This window comes from Primulina huaijiensis, chromosome 18 (assembly GCF_012295235.1).
Source record: "Primulina huaijiensis isolate GDHJ02 chromosome 18, ASM1229523v2, whole genome shotgun sequence".
Lineage (NCBI taxonomy): Eukaryota > Viridiplantae > Streptophyta > Magnoliopsida > Lamiales > Gesneriaceae > Primulina > Primulina huaijiensis.
Window position 1 is genome coordinate 2,962,240 of NC_133323.1, and position 15,973 is coordinate 2,978,212.

Below are 15,973 nucleotides of genomic sequence, written 5' to 3' on the forward strand. Positions count from 1 at the left end.
TATAAAAGTTTCACAAATTTATAGATATTAATTAACAAAAAAATTAAATTAAATATATAAAAATTATAAAAATCATAAAAAATAATATAATATGTTTATAATAGTATGAAAAAACTGAAAAATAGAGTTGAAAGGCTCACAAATTTTATTAATTATATTTAAAAAATTAAAAAATAATTAAATAAAAATATTATAGTTATTGTGAAATAAAATTGGTGGACCATTAATGTGCGTTACCAATAACACATTATGATTTAAATTTTCTATGTATATAATATTTCTAACAACGTTAAATAAAAAAAATAAGCACAAAAACACACACAAACATTAATATAGAAAAAATTTAAATAAAATATATGATGCTTCTTAGTTCATATTTAAAAATCAATTTGTTATACAAATAATGTGTTTATATGTAAAATAAAAGAAAAAATAAGATAAAAACATTAAATATTTATTAGCAACCATGAAAAAATCCACTCATTTTAGTAATCAATTTTAGTAGCAATAAAGAAAAATATTTGATGAATTCAATATGTATTAATGTCCATACAAAAACTCTTGTAAGACGGTCTCACAGATCAATTTCGTGGGTCGAATATTTTATTTGGGTCATCCATGAAAAAGTATTACTTTTTATGCTAAGAGTACTATTTTTTATTGTGAATATCGGTAGGATTGATCCGTCTCACATATAAAGATTTGTGAGATCGTCTCACAAGAGACCTACTCTAATGTCCAAAGTCATTTAAGATGGACAGTGAATAAAAATGAACCCATTAAAAAAACTATTGATTTAATTTGTTAATTTAAATGAAAAAAAGTATATTAGAAAATTCATGATTATATATTTATTTGTATGTTAAGATTCAAGTCAGTGCAATTAAACAAATGTATTAGTAGATGACATTAATTAACAGTTAATTAGTCTTGTCCGATTCTTATACCGATTCATAGCTAATTAATTACATTTTCTGCGGGTTTCCTTAACGTCACAAATAACATCATCGCCCCGCCGTGAAGTCAACTGGCATGCAAACAAACAAATGGATTCATACAATATTAGTCCGTAGACTTTCATGATCCCAAGTCTTCCTCCTCCCGCGTGTTGTCCGTAACAAATACTGCATTTCTTCCTCCACCATTCATCACTTCCTTTGAATTCAACATGGCTTCTTTCTTGACGCTGGTGATGCTGGTGGTGTCAGCAAAGGCCGTGTTTCAGTATGTGGATGCAAGATTTGTGGTGGAGAAGAGCAGCGTCAGCGTGGTGTCTCCCTACGATTTACGGTCAAAGCACGATGCAGCTATTGCCAACTTTGGAGTTCCTGATTACGGTGGATCCATGTTCGGCGCTCTCCGTTATCCTGAATCATCCCAAGCCAGGGGATGTTCTCCGTTCGATGGTAACAAGCCCTTCAAATCTAACTCATCTCGCCCCACCATTCTTCTTCTCGAGCGTGGTGATTGCTACTTCGCATTGAAGGTGTGGAACGGGCAGCAAGCGGGGGCAGCGGCTGTTTTAGTGGCTGACACAAAAGACGAACCTCTGATCACCATGGATTCTCCTGAGGAGAGCAAGGATGCCGATGGATACATAGAGAAAATTGGAATTCCTTCGGCTTTGATTGACCGGTCCTTCGGCGACACGCTCAGGGATGCCCTGAAGAGGGGTACTGAGGAGGTGGTGTTGAAGATAGACTGGACGGAGTCGATGCCCCATCCAGATCAAAGGGTCGAATACGAGCTGTGGACAAATAGCAACGACGAGTGTGGAATCCGTTGCGATGAACAGATGAATTTCGTCAAGAATTTCAGAGGACACGCTCAAATACTGGAGAAAGGAGGCTACACACAATTCACACCTCACTACATAACATGGTACTGTCCCGAGGTTTTTCTAGAGACCAGACAGTGTAAGTCTCAGTGCATAAACCGAGGGAGATACTGTGCGCCCGATCCGGAGCAGGATTTCAGGGAGGGATACGAAGGAAAAGATGTTGTGTTCGAGAACTTAAGGCAGCTTTGCGTGCACAGAGTTGCGAATGAGAGCAAGAGGCCATGGGTGTGGTGGGATTATGTCACTGACTTCCATATCAGGTGTTCCATGAAGGAAAAGAGATACAGCAAAGAATGTGCAGAGCAAGTCATCAAATCACTCGGTAAAATCATTTAATATCATTCAAATAATCCTTAATCATATACATTCATTCTTCTGAATAAAGATGATGCTCAGATCTCCCAATGGAGAAGATAAACAAGTGCATGGGTGACACCGAAGCCGACAGGGAAAATGAAATCCTGAAAGCAGAGCAAGATCTTCAGGTCGGACACGGATCGCGTGGTGATGTTACAATCTTACCAACGATGCTCATAAATAATGTTCAATACAGAGGTATACAAATACAAGCAGGGCGTCTGCTCACTTGCTGGTTCCTTGCACTTATTCTTTCTTTATTTTTAATCAACTGTTCATTATTATTGTTAACAAAGGTAAGTTGGAGAGTGGCGCAATATTGAAGGCCATATGCGCTGGGTTTAAGGAGACCACCGATCCTCCTATTTGCTTGAGCGCAGGTAATTTATTATTTTACATCGTACATCCAGTTCCATTCGAACTGTAAAGAGAAAACCCAAAGATTTTGAATGGGATGGTCTATGCCAAAGGAATGATTCATATTTTGGGGACAAAGTTTGAATTATATACGTGTGTATTGATTCTATTGTTACAAGGAATGATATCCGTTGCTGGCGATGAACAGATATTGAGACTAATGAGTGCCTCCAGAACAATGGTGGGTGTTGGCAGGATCCAGCATCAAATGTCACTGCTTGTAAGGTATGATGGATCCATCACCGAGCACCACCATAGCTAATTAGAGGAGTAAAAACTACGAAGTGATATAAATGCGTAAGAATAATAGTTTATACCATATACTAAAGAAGAATCCGTAGAAATCATTCTTTTATATGGATCATTTTGTTTAATAAAGTACTCCTTTCTATATTTAGTTTATTTATATCGGACACTTTTTATGTACTTGTGGGATCTTTCATCTTTTCTAAAATATTCATGGACCTAAAAATGTCAGTAAAAGCAAAAAAATTTAGCATACCAGAATACTAGTCTTTTTCATTTGCTTAAAGACACATGAATCTAATAATGATATAATATATAAAAATTTGATGATGATACCACAGGACACATTCAGGGGGAGAGTTTGTGAGTGCCCCTTGGTGAATGGTGTTCAATATCAAGGAGATGGATATTCATCTTGTCAAGGTAAGCCTTTTAAGTCCCTGAGACACACGAGACGAATACATACATATGCACACATTAATGCATGCTTTTCTCACTGTCTTCGTGTTGTGTGTTTAGGTGTTGGAGCTGGAAGGTGTTGGATAAACAACGGAGGCTGCTGGTCTGATACCAAAGAAGGGATCACATTCTCAGCCTGCATAGTAATCCATTACTATTTATTACGACATTAACTTGTGAAAACTATCGATTAGTTTTCAAAATATAACCACTGAGACTCACACCGTCTATATGCAGGAATCTGAAAAATCAGGCTGCAAGTGTCCTCCTGGTTTTAGAGGGGATGGTCGTAAATGTGAAGGTCATTCTCTTCTTTCAACAAAAATAGTCCGTGTGTGTGTGTAGCAGTTATCTTTGAATGAATCGATGGATGATTGTTCACACATCTCTCACTTGTGCTTATATACATAACACATGTACTGATAATCAATACCAGATGTGGATGAATGCAAGGAAAACCTTGCCTGCCAATGTGATGGTTGCAGCTGCAAGAATACATGGGGTGGATTTCAATGCAGGTGTAAAGGGGACAATAAAATCTACATAAAGGAACATAACACCTGTATTGGTAAAGCTAACCTCCGATAATCCCTTTTTCACTTTTAAGAGACTCGAGCACCACTCACTGCAAATTATATTTGGGTGGATGAACAGAAAGGAGTAATACAAAAGTGGGGCGACTCATTACCTTATCGGTGATAGCTGTAGTATTGACTGTCGGAGTTGCTGGTTACATATTCTACAGATACAGACTAAGGGCAAGTATCTACCAGTAGTGAATATAACCTTTTATTTACTACAATAAACTAACAAATATTAGCATGTATGTGTGTTTTACAGTCGTATATGGACAAGGAGATCATGGCTATCATGTCTCAGTACATGCCACTCGACAGCCACCAGAATCAAAATCAGGTTGTTCACCACCAAGACGAACCTCTAAGATCTGTTTAAGCATGCTACAGAGAGAGCGAGTGAGAGCTTCTCATTCCTCGACGCATAATATTCTAGTTAGTAGTGACAACACATGTATATAAAATGAGAGAGAGAGAGAAACCTTAAAAGGTTTTGAATGTAAAATTTTGATATGCAAACACACCACCACAATAAGACAAACTTAACTTTGATTTTTCATTGTAATATATTCACCTTTCAGTTCATTATCTGTTTGTATTTCGTGATGTGGTAAAATGGTAGCTTTAAATCGTCGGTCTTCAATTTCTTTTCTTCTTTCACCTAGTAATAAAACCTAAATTCAAAAACTTGTGAAAAAAATGAACAAACTTATTCAACAAAAAGGGAGTTTTATGCACACGTTACATGAAAGAAGCTAGTGCTTGGAAATATAACTGTCATTGCTGGAATATGTACACTGCAGTTGATGTGAAATCTGTAGTGGCAGAAGAAAATCAAAATAATAGAGTCATATACTCAACTTTTGAGATTGAAGCTCCAAGCCCCACAAAACAACCTACACAAGTTTATCTCCATAGATAAAAGCAGTCTCACTTAATTAACATTGGATTAATTTCTAGTAAATTATGAAATGTTTCATCCAGACCCCAGCTTGAAGATTCGAGTAACTATATTCATGAATTTGAAACAAAACAAGTGAAGAATCTAAAGTGGAGCACTGGAGCGTAACAGTACAAAACAAGAGAAACATCCGGTGCTGAACAAGATAAACGAAGAGAAGCTAACTAGAATGTGGGAGCTGGAACGAAAAATGGAGCCATTGTTTACCCTTCCAAACCGCTGATTCTGTTCTAGGTCCAACAATGTTCCAAAGTACTTTAAAAAATTGCATTGTTCTTTTTACCTTACACACAGTACGAGTCAAGTAAACGTGGTCATAAAATGTGTGCGGAAAATAACCTATATTGAGAAATAAAATTGTTATTGGAGCTGATGTAGTGGGTTCTGACATTGTCTCAAGCGATCACTCTCCACTCTATACATTCAATGTCTAAATAAAGTTGTCCACGCATTAAATTTTCAATATTTGTAGGTTGAGAAAAATTGCCAGAACAGTGATTCCAGTGTGACAGTAAGACTTCCAAGGTTCTCCAAAGTTGCAAAAGTTAATGCTAGCTCATCAAATTTCAATGCACCAGCAACGTGGGTAACAAGCCTACAAGTTACAGTAGAACTAATGCCCTGGCATCAACAAAATATTCTCCTCTGAATCTGATAGTGGGGATCATAAGTCGCAACACATTGCATCAAAGAGCTAGGTGCACCAGCTCCCTCATATTTGAGTTGATGCCATTATTGATGACCTTCTAGCCTTTTGTTCCACAGCTTAGCATCAGTCATCCATAATTAGTATAGTATCCTTTCTTGATAGACATTCAATGCTTGGACAACCTTCCCTATGAATAATTTTCTATGCATCCGATACCTGAAAATAACAACCAGTATGCATATGTTGTATCTCAGTCAGGTCGTATTATTTACACCAAGCACCATGTGCAGGTAAGTTTACATACTTTATTGCGGCTTCCAGAGTCCTCCTAGCCTCAGGCATCGACTCTGTGACATGAGCACATTGATTATATTTACCATGGCTAGAAAACATTACTCTGAACCGTAAACTTACCAAGAATTTGCTGATCTTGCTCTGCGGTTGAGGAAAACTCTGCAAGCATCCGTTGGCATTCTTCTTGTAACTCCTTCACAGCTTTCCTTTCAAGACTTGGAATAGGAGGGATGTCCCCATCCGACCAGGTGGGCAATGTTCTTGCAGCTGCAATGACTGCTCCATCAACAAAGGTATCCCCGTCACCAGATAGTTTACCTGATAATATATCTCTATTTCATGAGTCATAAAATAACTCGACTCAATTTACAAATAAATGTTAAACATAAAATGGCATATGAGAAAAAGTGCAATGACTTACTGTTGTGATAATATTCTTTGGGGAGGCCAGAAATATTGAAGACTGATAAGAAAGAATCTAGATGAACCCGTGAGTGACCAGAGAACTGGATAACATCCCAAGGATTCTGCAATGTTCAGGTAAAAAGGGGGAGTTGTTAACCATAAGACAAATTAACAAAGAAAAAATCAACTTTCACAAATCAAAAAAGGCATCAGAGATAATACATCAGCAATATAAAATGATTAAGATTGTCAAAATCAAATAAGTAAACTTGAGAAGCCAACAAACTTGTTATCTAAATCCATCGAGATTATGGCGGGGATGCGTAAATGCTTCTGATGCCTGCACTGGAATTAATGAAAGAAAACAAGAGTTCCACATTTTGAAGGTGTCAAAAATATTGACAAATATTGATATATCCTGCCAACAGGATTCACAAATCTAAACCAAAGGGTTGATATTTGAGTTACCCCATGTCCAAGTTCACTCCAAAGCAGAGTCTTTAAAATTTATAAATCAAATAGTCAATTTTGAATTTTGATCTCGACTTAAGGGAAAGCAGTGGCAGCAGATGCATGCCAAATAACACCATATAAACCCTAACGAATAGTTAGAAGTCAAAAATGCCCTGAATAATCTTCAGCTACAAAGATCATCAGAGAGTCAGTAAATCCTCTCTTGGCAGAGATGTAACCAGAAATGTAGAGAATGAAGAACCAAAATTTTAAGGATCGTAGATTACAAACAAAGTTAAATGAGAAAGAATTACCACGGGTGAAGAAAATCCATATCTTTGCATGAAAAAGTTATTCATCTTTTCATTCATGTAGTTTACAGTCATCTGCATACAAATCACAACACGAGTATCATATCGATGATAACGAAGAAGCACCATTTTACTATCTGCATTAAAGAGAACTTTTAAGAATCATTGAGCCTAGCATTAGTTTGTCTGTTCATCTATTCTTTTTGATAAAATAAAATGGATTTGTGGTGAGATAGATGCCTATCATATAGCACTCATTAACAATATTCCTCACCTCAATTCTATTTTTAAAGTTGATTTGCTAATATAAATTTGTCAAGTATTTGAGACATTACTTTCTTTATGCATTTAAGTAAATTATCACTTCCTTAAAAATTTTACAATTAACAAAACATGCAACGTACCCAGGAAACCAATCAATTCCCCTTTCTTTATGTCAAATGTTTTCAGAAACACTTTTTGTTTGATTTTTCTTGGTAACCAAAAGAGCCAAAGTGCTGCCACTTAAATTCTTGCAAAGGATGCTTCTACAGATGCAGAAGACAAATATAGCATTACCTCATCTCCTATGCAAGAATTTAAGAGACCTATCATTTTGGCTCTCCTATTTGATGCAGAACACAAAACATAATATTACCTCATCTCCTCTCTTGATTTGTTGTCCAGCATTTATCAAGACCTCAAGCATCCGGTCCTTGAAACGCCAGTGGAAAAAACAATTCGGCTGAAAAGAATGATTCAACATATCTAGAACAAAGAACGAAACATCTTAGATCAGCGAGTTTTTGTGAACTTACTTAACCACAATCTTTCTCTCAAATTAAAATGAATCAAAATGCAAAACTATCGGATTGAAGTATACAGGATGTATCAAACTTATAAAAATAATAGCTTCCATAGATTGTGAATTTGATGGCCTCTAAATATGGATGCCCATACACAGAGAAATGGTAGGTGATCATTTAGGCTTCAGAGGGTGACACATTCCGCTTTCTATCATCTATCTGAAGTTGAAATAATGGCTGTTGCCAAAAGAACAACGTTGCAGCATTATCCTTTATTGCATTACCATAGTTTGGTCGAACTGTTGTCGTTTGTGTGTGTGTGTGTGTGTAAAGCACATCAGACAAATATAGTAACAAAAAAATCACAGAGGCTAACCAGCATAAGGGACAAGCATATTTGCATCTTGGACTAGGGCTCCAATTCGTATCTGCTGGTTGATGCATCTAGATTGTGTGATACTCATTGCCCACATGAATCTCTCGGGCTCTAGAGCAAGACGTTTTATTTTAAGGGGTACTCCAGAGTGCTAACATAAAGATGGGATTAAACTTCAGTATATGGTAAAAAATGGATAGAAAATACGAAGTATAAAATATTAACCGATACCCAATTTTTTTCCCAAAATTCAAATGCCCGCTGTTGCTGTGCTCTCAAAGCAGAAGCAAGTTTCTCATCCTGCAACTCCCGAAGGTCCTCCTGAACTTTGTAGACGCCGGAGAAATGGAAGTATATCAGGCGTGTCAAACGAAACAGGTGTAGCCATAAATAAGTTTGAGCTTGTTACCTTGAATCTAGCTCAACGGCATTTAAAATAAGAAGGTAAGACAAATAATGATGCACGCAAGTAATTTTTTTGCCTAAATCTAGCTAGAATCCACTGCATGTAGGATGTGGAACAAATAGAATCTCCTCCATCGCTGATTTAAAAAAAAAGTTTGAATGTCGTTCAAAATTACAAGGTCAAATCAATTTCTTTTTCCTGCAAGATGCATTTTCAAACCCTTTCCAAACCTAACACTAGCTGATGATCTACAAGAATAAAAGTGTAAAACTAGGATACTAAAAAAAGAATTCTAAAATTTTATCTTGACGAAACATATTAGACGAGTTGAATTAGAATTAAATGATAAAGTTGCAAATGGATCTTCCAAGTTAGTAACAAAGATTCCAACCTCTGTAGCTAGAAGAAAGCTGGTACATTCATCAGCACTAGGTAAGAAGTCACCATACAGCTGCCAAAAATTATCCGTGCAATCAAAGGCGTAGAGAAGCAGACATGCCATTCTGAGGTCCCAATCTGTCTGACAGCCGAATAATACATGTCCAATAGAACAGGGTAAGGTGACTTATAGGTGGCAAATAGGCAGGGGATTTTTTAAGAAGGAAAAAGTCTAATGCAACTACAAATATGGTGAAATTCTTTAAATCAATAACATGGATAAGGAAGTACATTATCACACAGTTACCTCAGGATTGGTCGAGTTAATAATGTCAAATATAGGATGACCCACTGGTATGATATCTGGAAAAAACATCCAAGGCAGCTTACTGCTTATTGTTAACATCAATTCTAATGGAATTTCCATGACCACCTGCACAGCCAAAAGAAGATGCCAATACCAATCAATGAGAAACTCTTGAGATTTCACACAGTCAACAATGCATAGTCTTGGTGAAGATTAATCAGCCAATAAGAACAGAACTCGCCCTGGCCCGACGAAGAGGCTCAATATCTTTGGAGGCATACACTCCGAAGCCATCAGGACCTTCTCTGAACTCAATTCCATATGCTCGCATACTCCTAACATATCCAATCTTATAGAAATCCGGGTCCGCAAGCTCAAACTATCGTGGACAACATTGGTAAAGTAAATAATACAATAAAGAAAGTACAAGCCCGATAGCAACTGATTGACAAGAAATGAGAGCTAACCTCGGAAGCGGGAGTAGGCTGGAGAGGAGAAGAGGGTTGAAAGAGTGGGAAGGAAGAAGCTGACATTGGGTATAAATTGGAAGAATCGTCGGGTTGTTCATCGGTAACCAATGCGGCGGCAGTAACCCGAGGAGGCCCGAGGATTCTGCTCTTGCTGCACAAACTAATGGGCTGCAGAAGCTGTGGATTCCATATCTACTCAATTAACAAAAAGTTCGAAAGAAGTAAAGCATTTGTTCCAAAAGAGGAACGGCAGGGGTGAAGATATTATCACCTGGAAATGCGACGGAGAGATGGAGTTGATAGACATGTCAGCTACACTCAGCTTGGGCCAAAACGTTATCCAACCCATGGGCAATCATGCGAGCGATTCATTGCTTTGTTTTGTCAATCAATTTGGGAGAAACCGACCAAAAATTGGATAAAAATGAATTATTAGAGTAAAGTTTTTATAATTCCGGATAATATAATAATTTCCATAATAATTTTTTTGAGGATTAAGATATTTGATCTTTTCTTTATATGGATGTGCCCAATATATATTTTGACTGGCAACGATAAAATATAATTTATTTAGATTTTTATTAGACAAAATAAGATTGTAAGTTTATCTGTCTGGACTGAAGCAAATGAGAAATCATAATTTTGCCCTTACATGAAGACAATAGTATAATACAAGAATAATGTTAAAATATATAACAAATATATCATATATCAATATTTACAATAATTATATCTTTAAAATTTGTTATTTTCTAATGAGATTTTATATTGAATTTATTATTATATTTTTATAAATGATATTTATATTGGATTTTTATGTATCAGTATAATGACTTGTAGATAAAAACTTTTTCTGCTAAACAATCGTCAATCTTACTGGTATCTTACACTTAACTCATGCATAAGCCTCCATAATTTTCAAGAAACCACAACTTCGCAAACTTCTACGCTATGTCTATGATTTTATACATAAGCTGATATCCCAAAAAACGCAAAATCAAACCCAAAAAATATTACTTCTACGTTCACTGAATATCACACTTATCATAGACAAAACGATTAACTGACACGGGTGAATATGTAAAAAATTCTTTTCCAATTTCTATTACATTATTCTCGGTGACAAGCTTTACTGTTACACGATGCAACTCACTTGCAACCAGAAGCTCCACAAAAATATACGCAAAAGACAAACAATATGACTTTAGATTAGCTGGGAATCTCAACGCTTTAAAAAAATTTATTCATGCAGCCTGCCGGAGCATCTTCTGAAGTTGAATAACTTGCTGTTGCTGATCTGGCGGCAGGGAACTCAGCTGCTCTGGGGTCAGATTCAACACTTGCTCGAGTAAGGCAGAATCTACATCAAGGGGAAGTTGCATCTGCAGATATCAAAATTCGGTCATATTATTATTTAAAAGAAAGCCCATCATATTTTGTAACATGCTTACACATTGACCTCAAAACATTTCCATATGTGAAGATACACAAATGCATGCATGCATAAAAACATTTAAGAGCATAGTTCACAAACTACAAGGCTTCCTTAAAAATTCACAGGAACTTCAATATAGGTTACAAAACGATCAAGTCATGGCTGACTATTCCATAATAATATATTCGCAACATATTGGAATAGAGTCGATAAAATAGAAGCAGGCATCAAGTTGAACTAAGTTTATCAAACCATCCAGAAAGTATTGTTTTTAATTCTTTCACAATTTATAACCAAAATGAAAGTTTAAAACAATACCTGAGACAACCTTAAGTGTGTAAACATGCAACTATGAAACAATAGATCCCATAAAAATAAAAATAACTCCTTTTTTGCTTTGGCATATCATACACAAAATATGTTAGTCCCATGGACAAGCAACAGACATCTTATTCAGTAGAAAACTTTCCAAAACTTGACCCTATCACATCAGTGAGATCTAAGTTTTTTTACCAATGAAGTCAGACTGTCAGACATGGTTAAATTATGAGATTAAATATCAACCCGATAGAACAAAAAAAGGTACGAGAAGAATAAATCACAGCTGATGAAATTAGTTGGAAAAAAATATATAATTAAAGGAAAAATTAAAAACCTTCGAGGCTTGCTTCTCAGACTTTGAAGATTCTTCTGCTTGAGAAATTTGTTTTCCAGAAGGAACAAACGTTTGGGATGCTGCAGAAACTTGCGTATGCATACTTGCGTCTTCTGATAAAGTGGTACCCCTTCCATGACTCACTTTCACCAGTTTAGGTGCTCTAATCACTTGATCTTGGTTAGTATTCACAATTCTCACCTTCCCCAATGAACTCAAAGCAAGCCCTTTCTGATCCTTGTTCTCTAACATACCTGAGGATGTTGAGGATATAGACTGGTACCATAAAATAGAAAAACCAAATTATTTTGAAGTTGATTGCAAAAGCCACGAGCCAACAAACTTTTGACGAGATGGCTTTTAATATATCATTTTCATATGTGCAAAATGTTCAAGAAAGCTTCTATTCAGATCATGGTAGTTAGCAGACACTTGTAAATGAGTCGATCTTTCAGACAATAAAAATCCATCAGACAATACTGAATCACCCACAAAATTAAGCCAGTTAAACCAGCCTCAGCATGTGCGGTTCGGTCAAGTCCTTTCTCACTTTGCAGTGTAAAGTTACATGCACATGAACACATGCATGCACAGACACGCAAATATAATACATACATCAATACAAATTTATACAAGACCCAGAAGATAACTGAAATGAAGGATGGTGCAAACTATTGTTCCTGCTGGATCTTTTATGGTAACCTATAATTATGTCACTCAACTAGTTTTCCAAGAACACTAGTACCAACTTCAAAATCTAGCTGCGCCAAAATGAAATTTAGTCAAGGCTTGGTTCAATCTATCAATCGTAAGTTCAGTTCTATACACACTATGTATAAGTGGAAAATGATTTTCCTAAACAGACTCCGAAAAAATAAAGCTCCTTAACAAATATATTCAATCACAAGTTGAATCCAATTGTTCTTGAAGTTGATTCCATTTTACGGATAATTCATTATCCCTATAAATTTGTGTCAAGTGACTTCAACTCTTGGGTTAATAAACCTCAAGCCAAGTTGGGCTTCTAAGGGCCATTGGCTGAAACCTGTGGATATATTAAGGCAGAAAGATGAGTGCTAGCATTCAGAGCGATATGCTGCCATTACACACCAAATCAGTAGGTGGGTCAGACATATCAATGCAAAAAGTTGAGTGCTAGCATTCAGAGTAATCAGCTGCCAATGCTCACCAAATCAGTAGGTGGAATTTGACCCACCTGTCGTGACATTGAAGGTTGCACTTGTTGGGTCAATGAAGAGGAAACTGGCACATTAATTTGTGGTCTGACTGGCAGGCCGCCCGATAACTGTGGACGAACAGACGGAAGGGATGAAACTCCAGATTGCACAAGCAGTTGAGCTTGATGTGGAATTTGGTTTTGCATTAGTTGTGAATGTTGAATCTGAGATTGTGTCGGCACAAGCGTTAGCGGAGCATATAGCTTTGGTGCACTAGCAGACATTTGACTTTCACGTGAATCTGGCAACAAACCAAACTGTGGTTTGTTCTGTTGAAGGGGAGGCAATCCAGGAAGAGTTTGACCACTCTGCACTAAAGGTTGCATTGACTGGGGTAAGAGTTGTCTAATATTTGGCATCTGCAACTGAATAGTATATAATATCAAACTTGATCCCTCCACCATGAAGCTTTCAACTAGATAATAGCAAGATACAGTCTGGATGAAAAAAACAAACCATTTCCGGAGAGACCATCCCAAGCATTATCTGGGCCTGCACTCAAACACATTGTTGTGAATATAAGTCGATTGCGTCGTGTAGAATCATGCAAGGAAGCTATACTATGAAGAAATCAAAAAGAGGTATAAAAAATCTTCTTATGCTCCCTAGATGAAGGAAATTAGAAGACAGACAAAATAAACTTTAGAGATGTGTTACAAAATCCATACAATATGACTGTGACATAAAAAACAACCAAAAATTGCACCAGTACGTAATGGCACTAAAATGTTAGCAAGAAGACTCATAGAAGATTAAGGGCCAGTAAAAACCTGAAAAAGAGCTTTTGGCAAGTTCGGGATGGCGAGTAAGACCTGTCGGGCCTGCTCTTTATTTTGGGTAGCCATTGCCTGCCATCATTGAATGATCATATGATGTCATATAGCCATTGATAGAAATAAACTTACACGGAAAATATGCATTATGATTGGTGCATAAGTTATCGGCCATTAATACTGCAACCTTTTATATGGTTGTAAATTCATTTCAGGCAAGAAGAAGTTAGTCACGAAACTCGTCTTGTCGCTTAAAAGTCACATAATTATTATTTAGTTGTGAAGTCAGTCTTTTAACATAGGAAATAATAATAAACCCAAATGAACTATTGATACCATTGAATGAAATATACTTTAAGTTAATCCATGTCAAATTTTAGTCATATTCTAACCTTCAATTCAGCCATGATTTCTGTTAACTGGTTCCTAGACATCTTGGCCAAATGCAGAGTCAAAGGATCAATGCTAAATAGGGCCTGAGTTTGCAACCCAATCTGATCAGAAGAGCTAGCAGTCTGAGCGGCTCCAATGGCTCCAGCCATGACAGTTGCAGCAGCCATGGCAACAGAATCACCCAATGCCTGGTAAAGATTTGGATCCCCAAGCGCCACTGGACCTCTAACTTGTTTTTGAGGGTCTGCATTAGATAATTGAAAATATAAACTAAAACAAGCAAGTTAACTTGAAGTTTCAGTTGAAGACATTTGGAAGGTATAAAGATTTTAAATTTAAAACTTACCAATATTTGCAGCAATACCGGGACCACCTCTACCCTGCAGAAAAAATTTTTTGCCAAGAAGTTCACAAGGGGATAAATTGTTTCTGAATTTTGAATAAAACTGAATGCAAATAATTCAAAATTAAACTTAGGAGAATAAAATGCATGCTTACAAATAACTAGGATCAGATTATGAACCAGCCTTTGTAAAAGTGATTTACCTGTTCTCGGTTCCTGTCAGCATTTTTGTCATTCTCAGCAAAGTCAACCCTTAGCTGCCGACCATTTATCTCATATCCCTGCAGATTCCGACGAGCACTTAAAGCTGTCTCTTCATCCTTATATTCACAAAATCCATAACCCTTCGGTTTCCCAGTTTCTCTATCAGTAACTAATCTGATAAACCAAGGAAAGGGAAAATCACGAAGGGCTTTTATTAATTGATAATGAGTCAGTGACACCGATTAAATTAAATAAAAAAGGCCCCAAGAACGAATGATTCACCATCAAAAAATGGAGAAAGCTTAGTCATTCTTCAAGGCTAACATCAATTTATCGAATATTATCCCAGTGAAAGACCGATATATTTTAAGGACGTCCTAATCTTCTCGAAAACAAAGTTCTCTACAACCTACAGTCAATTCCTTAGTAAATTAGACCAACGTGCCAATCCTCCCATGTCACCACAATTTCACGAGATAGAATTGGGGGCAACCGCAAAACACGGGCTTAGAAAAAAAATTGTTTTTGCACAAATTGGTTCCTCTAGTTTTTGCAAAAAGCTGATTCCCGCAAATCTCCCTCAGGAAGAGGTGAAGCGATTATATGCACATTAGAGAATATAAAGGAGGGAGCAATCCCAATTTCAAAAATCCCACCTTGTAATTGACTCACCTGAAGGAAACAACAGGACCAACCTCCTCGCATAATTGAATAAGCTGCTCTTCAGTCGCATCATAAGGTATGTTCCCCACTATACAGAGATGCCAAAACATGCGACAATCATCAGTAACTCACAAGTAAAGTTACAAGAGCAAACACACACACGTGTATAGAGAGAGAAGGCAAGAACGACCAAATACGCAGCGATGCTGAGATTGAGGAGCAGCAGCCATCAAACGCCGGGAATCAGCTTCATGATAACCGTTTTCTTTCACTATTCTTAATATATATGATTACAGAAATATATGCACAACTGTGACCAGCATAATTTCAACTGATATATTTACACTCCGGTAGGGCCAAGGTAAGAATTACCTCCGACACACTAAACCCGGAACATTGGGCCTATTTTAGCCCATCGCTTTCACCAGGCCTAGCCCAATATAATTATTTTAGAATATCCTTTTTATTTTGAGCAATTTTAGAATATCTATTTTGGTGATTGCTGATCTGAGATCCGATCGGTCTACTCTACCATGGCTTCACATATAAGAGTGGATTGTTTGGATATGAACTTGGAACA

General features: G+C 36.7%; 3 protein-coding genes across 6 annotated transcripts; 1 reads left to right on the top strand and 2 right to left on the bottom strand.

The window, feature by feature from the left end:
• Positions 1–1,023: 1,023 nt before the first annotated feature.
• On the top strand, positions 1,024–4,524 carry LOC140964795 (vacuolar-sorting receptor 6-like). The gene is made up of 10 exons (XM_073424732.1): positions 1,024–2,162; positions 2,237–2,395; positions 2,494–2,577; positions 2,763–2,839; positions 3,202–3,283; positions 3,380–3,462; positions 3,557–3,620; positions 3,756–3,887; positions 3,974–4,077; positions 4,160–4,524. Exons 1-10 carry the CDS (start codon positions 1,169–1,171, stop codon positions 4,271–4,273), a joined length of 1,893 nt encoding a protein of 630 aa, XP_073280833.1. The 5' UTR covers positions 1,024–1,168; the 3' UTR covers positions 4,274–4,524.
• Positions 4,525–5,197: 673 nt separating this feature from the next.
• On the bottom strand, positions 5,198–10,105 carry LOC140964799 (protein PLASTID TRANSCRIPTIONALLY ACTIVE 14). Of its 2 annotated transcripts, none has more exons than XM_073424739.1 (13): positions 9,961–10,105; positions 9,687–9,866; positions 9,461–9,598; positions 9,220–9,345; positions 8,926–9,054; positions 8,360–8,449; positions 8,129–8,279; positions 7,605–7,714; positions 6,971–7,042; positions 6,220–6,325; positions 5,919–6,116; positions 5,809–5,851; positions 5,198–5,720 (listed from the first exon to the last, which is right to left on the bottom strand). In XM_073424739.1, exons 1-13 carry the CDS (start codon positions 10,036–10,038, stop codon positions 5,642–5,644), a joined length of 1,500 nt encoding a protein of 499 aa, XP_073280840.1. In that variant the 5' UTR covers positions 10,039–10,105; the 3' UTR covers positions 5,198–5,641. The 2 variants fall into 2 exon arrangements, with proteins under 2 accessions (XP_073280840.1, XP_073280839.1); XM_073424738.1 differs by having other exon boundaries at positions 9,687–9,881; positions 9,961–10,099.
• Positions 10,106–10,689: 584 nt separating this feature from the next.
• LOC140964798 (cleavage stimulating factor 64-like) lies at positions 10,690–15,922 on the bottom strand. 3 transcript variants are annotated; one of them, XM_073424735.1, is made up of 10 exons: positions 15,584–15,922; positions 15,403–15,481; positions 14,730–14,904; positions 14,530–14,629; positions 14,183–14,427; positions 13,788–13,865; positions 13,474–13,509; positions 12,996–13,376; positions 11,780–12,055; positions 10,690–11,071 (listed from the first exon to the last, which is right to left on the bottom strand). In XM_073424735.1, the coding sequence occupies exons 1-10, from the start codon at positions 15,621–15,623 to the stop codon at positions 10,934–10,936; spliced, it is 1,548 nt and encodes a 515-aa protein (XP_073280836.1). In that variant the 5' UTR covers positions 15,624–15,922; the 3' UTR covers positions 10,690–10,933. The 3 variants fall into 3 exon arrangements, with proteins under 3 accessions (XP_073280836.1, XP_073280835.1, XP_073280838.1); XM_073424734.1 differs by having other exon boundaries at positions 12,996–13,382; positions 15,584–15,920; XM_073424737.1 differs by having other exon boundaries at positions 12,996–13,382; positions 14,530–14,563; positions 15,584–15,917.
• Between the last annotated feature and the right edge of the window lie 51 nt (positions 15,923–15,973).

What these genes read in the sequence shown, in the direction of transcription:
- LOC140964795 (XM_073424732.1), top strand. Translation starts at nt 1,169, where the DNA reads ATGGCTTCTTTCTTGACGCTGGTGATGCTGGTGGTGTCAGCAAAGGCC. An exon ending in TGGATATTCATCTTGTCAAG is followed by an intron (nt 3,284 to 3,379) that starts GTAAGCCTTTTA and finishes TTGTGTGTTTAG; the next exon opens with GTGTTGGAGCTGGAAGGTGT. An exon ending in GGATGGTCGTAAATGTGAAG is followed by an intron (nt 3,621 to 3,755) that starts GTCATTCTCTTC and finishes AATCAATACCAG; the next exon opens with ATGTGGATGAATGCAAGGAA.
- LOC140964799 (XM_073424738.1), bottom strand. Translation starts at nt 10,038, where the DNA reads ATGGGTTGGATAACGTTTTGGCCCAAGCTGAGTGTAGCTGACATGTCT. An exon ending in TCTCTCCGTCGCATTTCCAG is followed by an intron (nt 9,882 to 9,960) that starts GTGATAATATCT and finishes TTAATTGAGTAG; the next exon opens with ATATGGAATCCACAGCTTCT. An exon ending in ATGGATTTTCTTCACCCGTG is followed by an intron (nt 6,326 to 6,970) that starts GTAATTCTTTCT and finishes TGAACATTGCAG; the next exon opens with AATCCTTGGGATGTTATCCA.
- LOC140964798 (XM_073424734.1), bottom strand. Translation starts at nt 15,623, where the DNA reads ATGGCTGCTGCTCCTCAATCTCAGCATCGCTGCGTATTTG. An exon ending in TGCCAAAAGCTCTTTTTCAG is followed by an intron (nt 13,510 to 13,787) that starts GTTTTTACTGGC and finishes GTTTGAGTGCAG; the next exon opens with GCCCAGATAATGCTTGGGAT. An exon ending in AACCTTCAATGTCACGACAG is followed by an intron (nt 12,056 to 12,995) that starts GTGGGTCAAATT and finishes TTATGGTACCAG; the next exon opens with TCTATATCCTCAACATCCTC.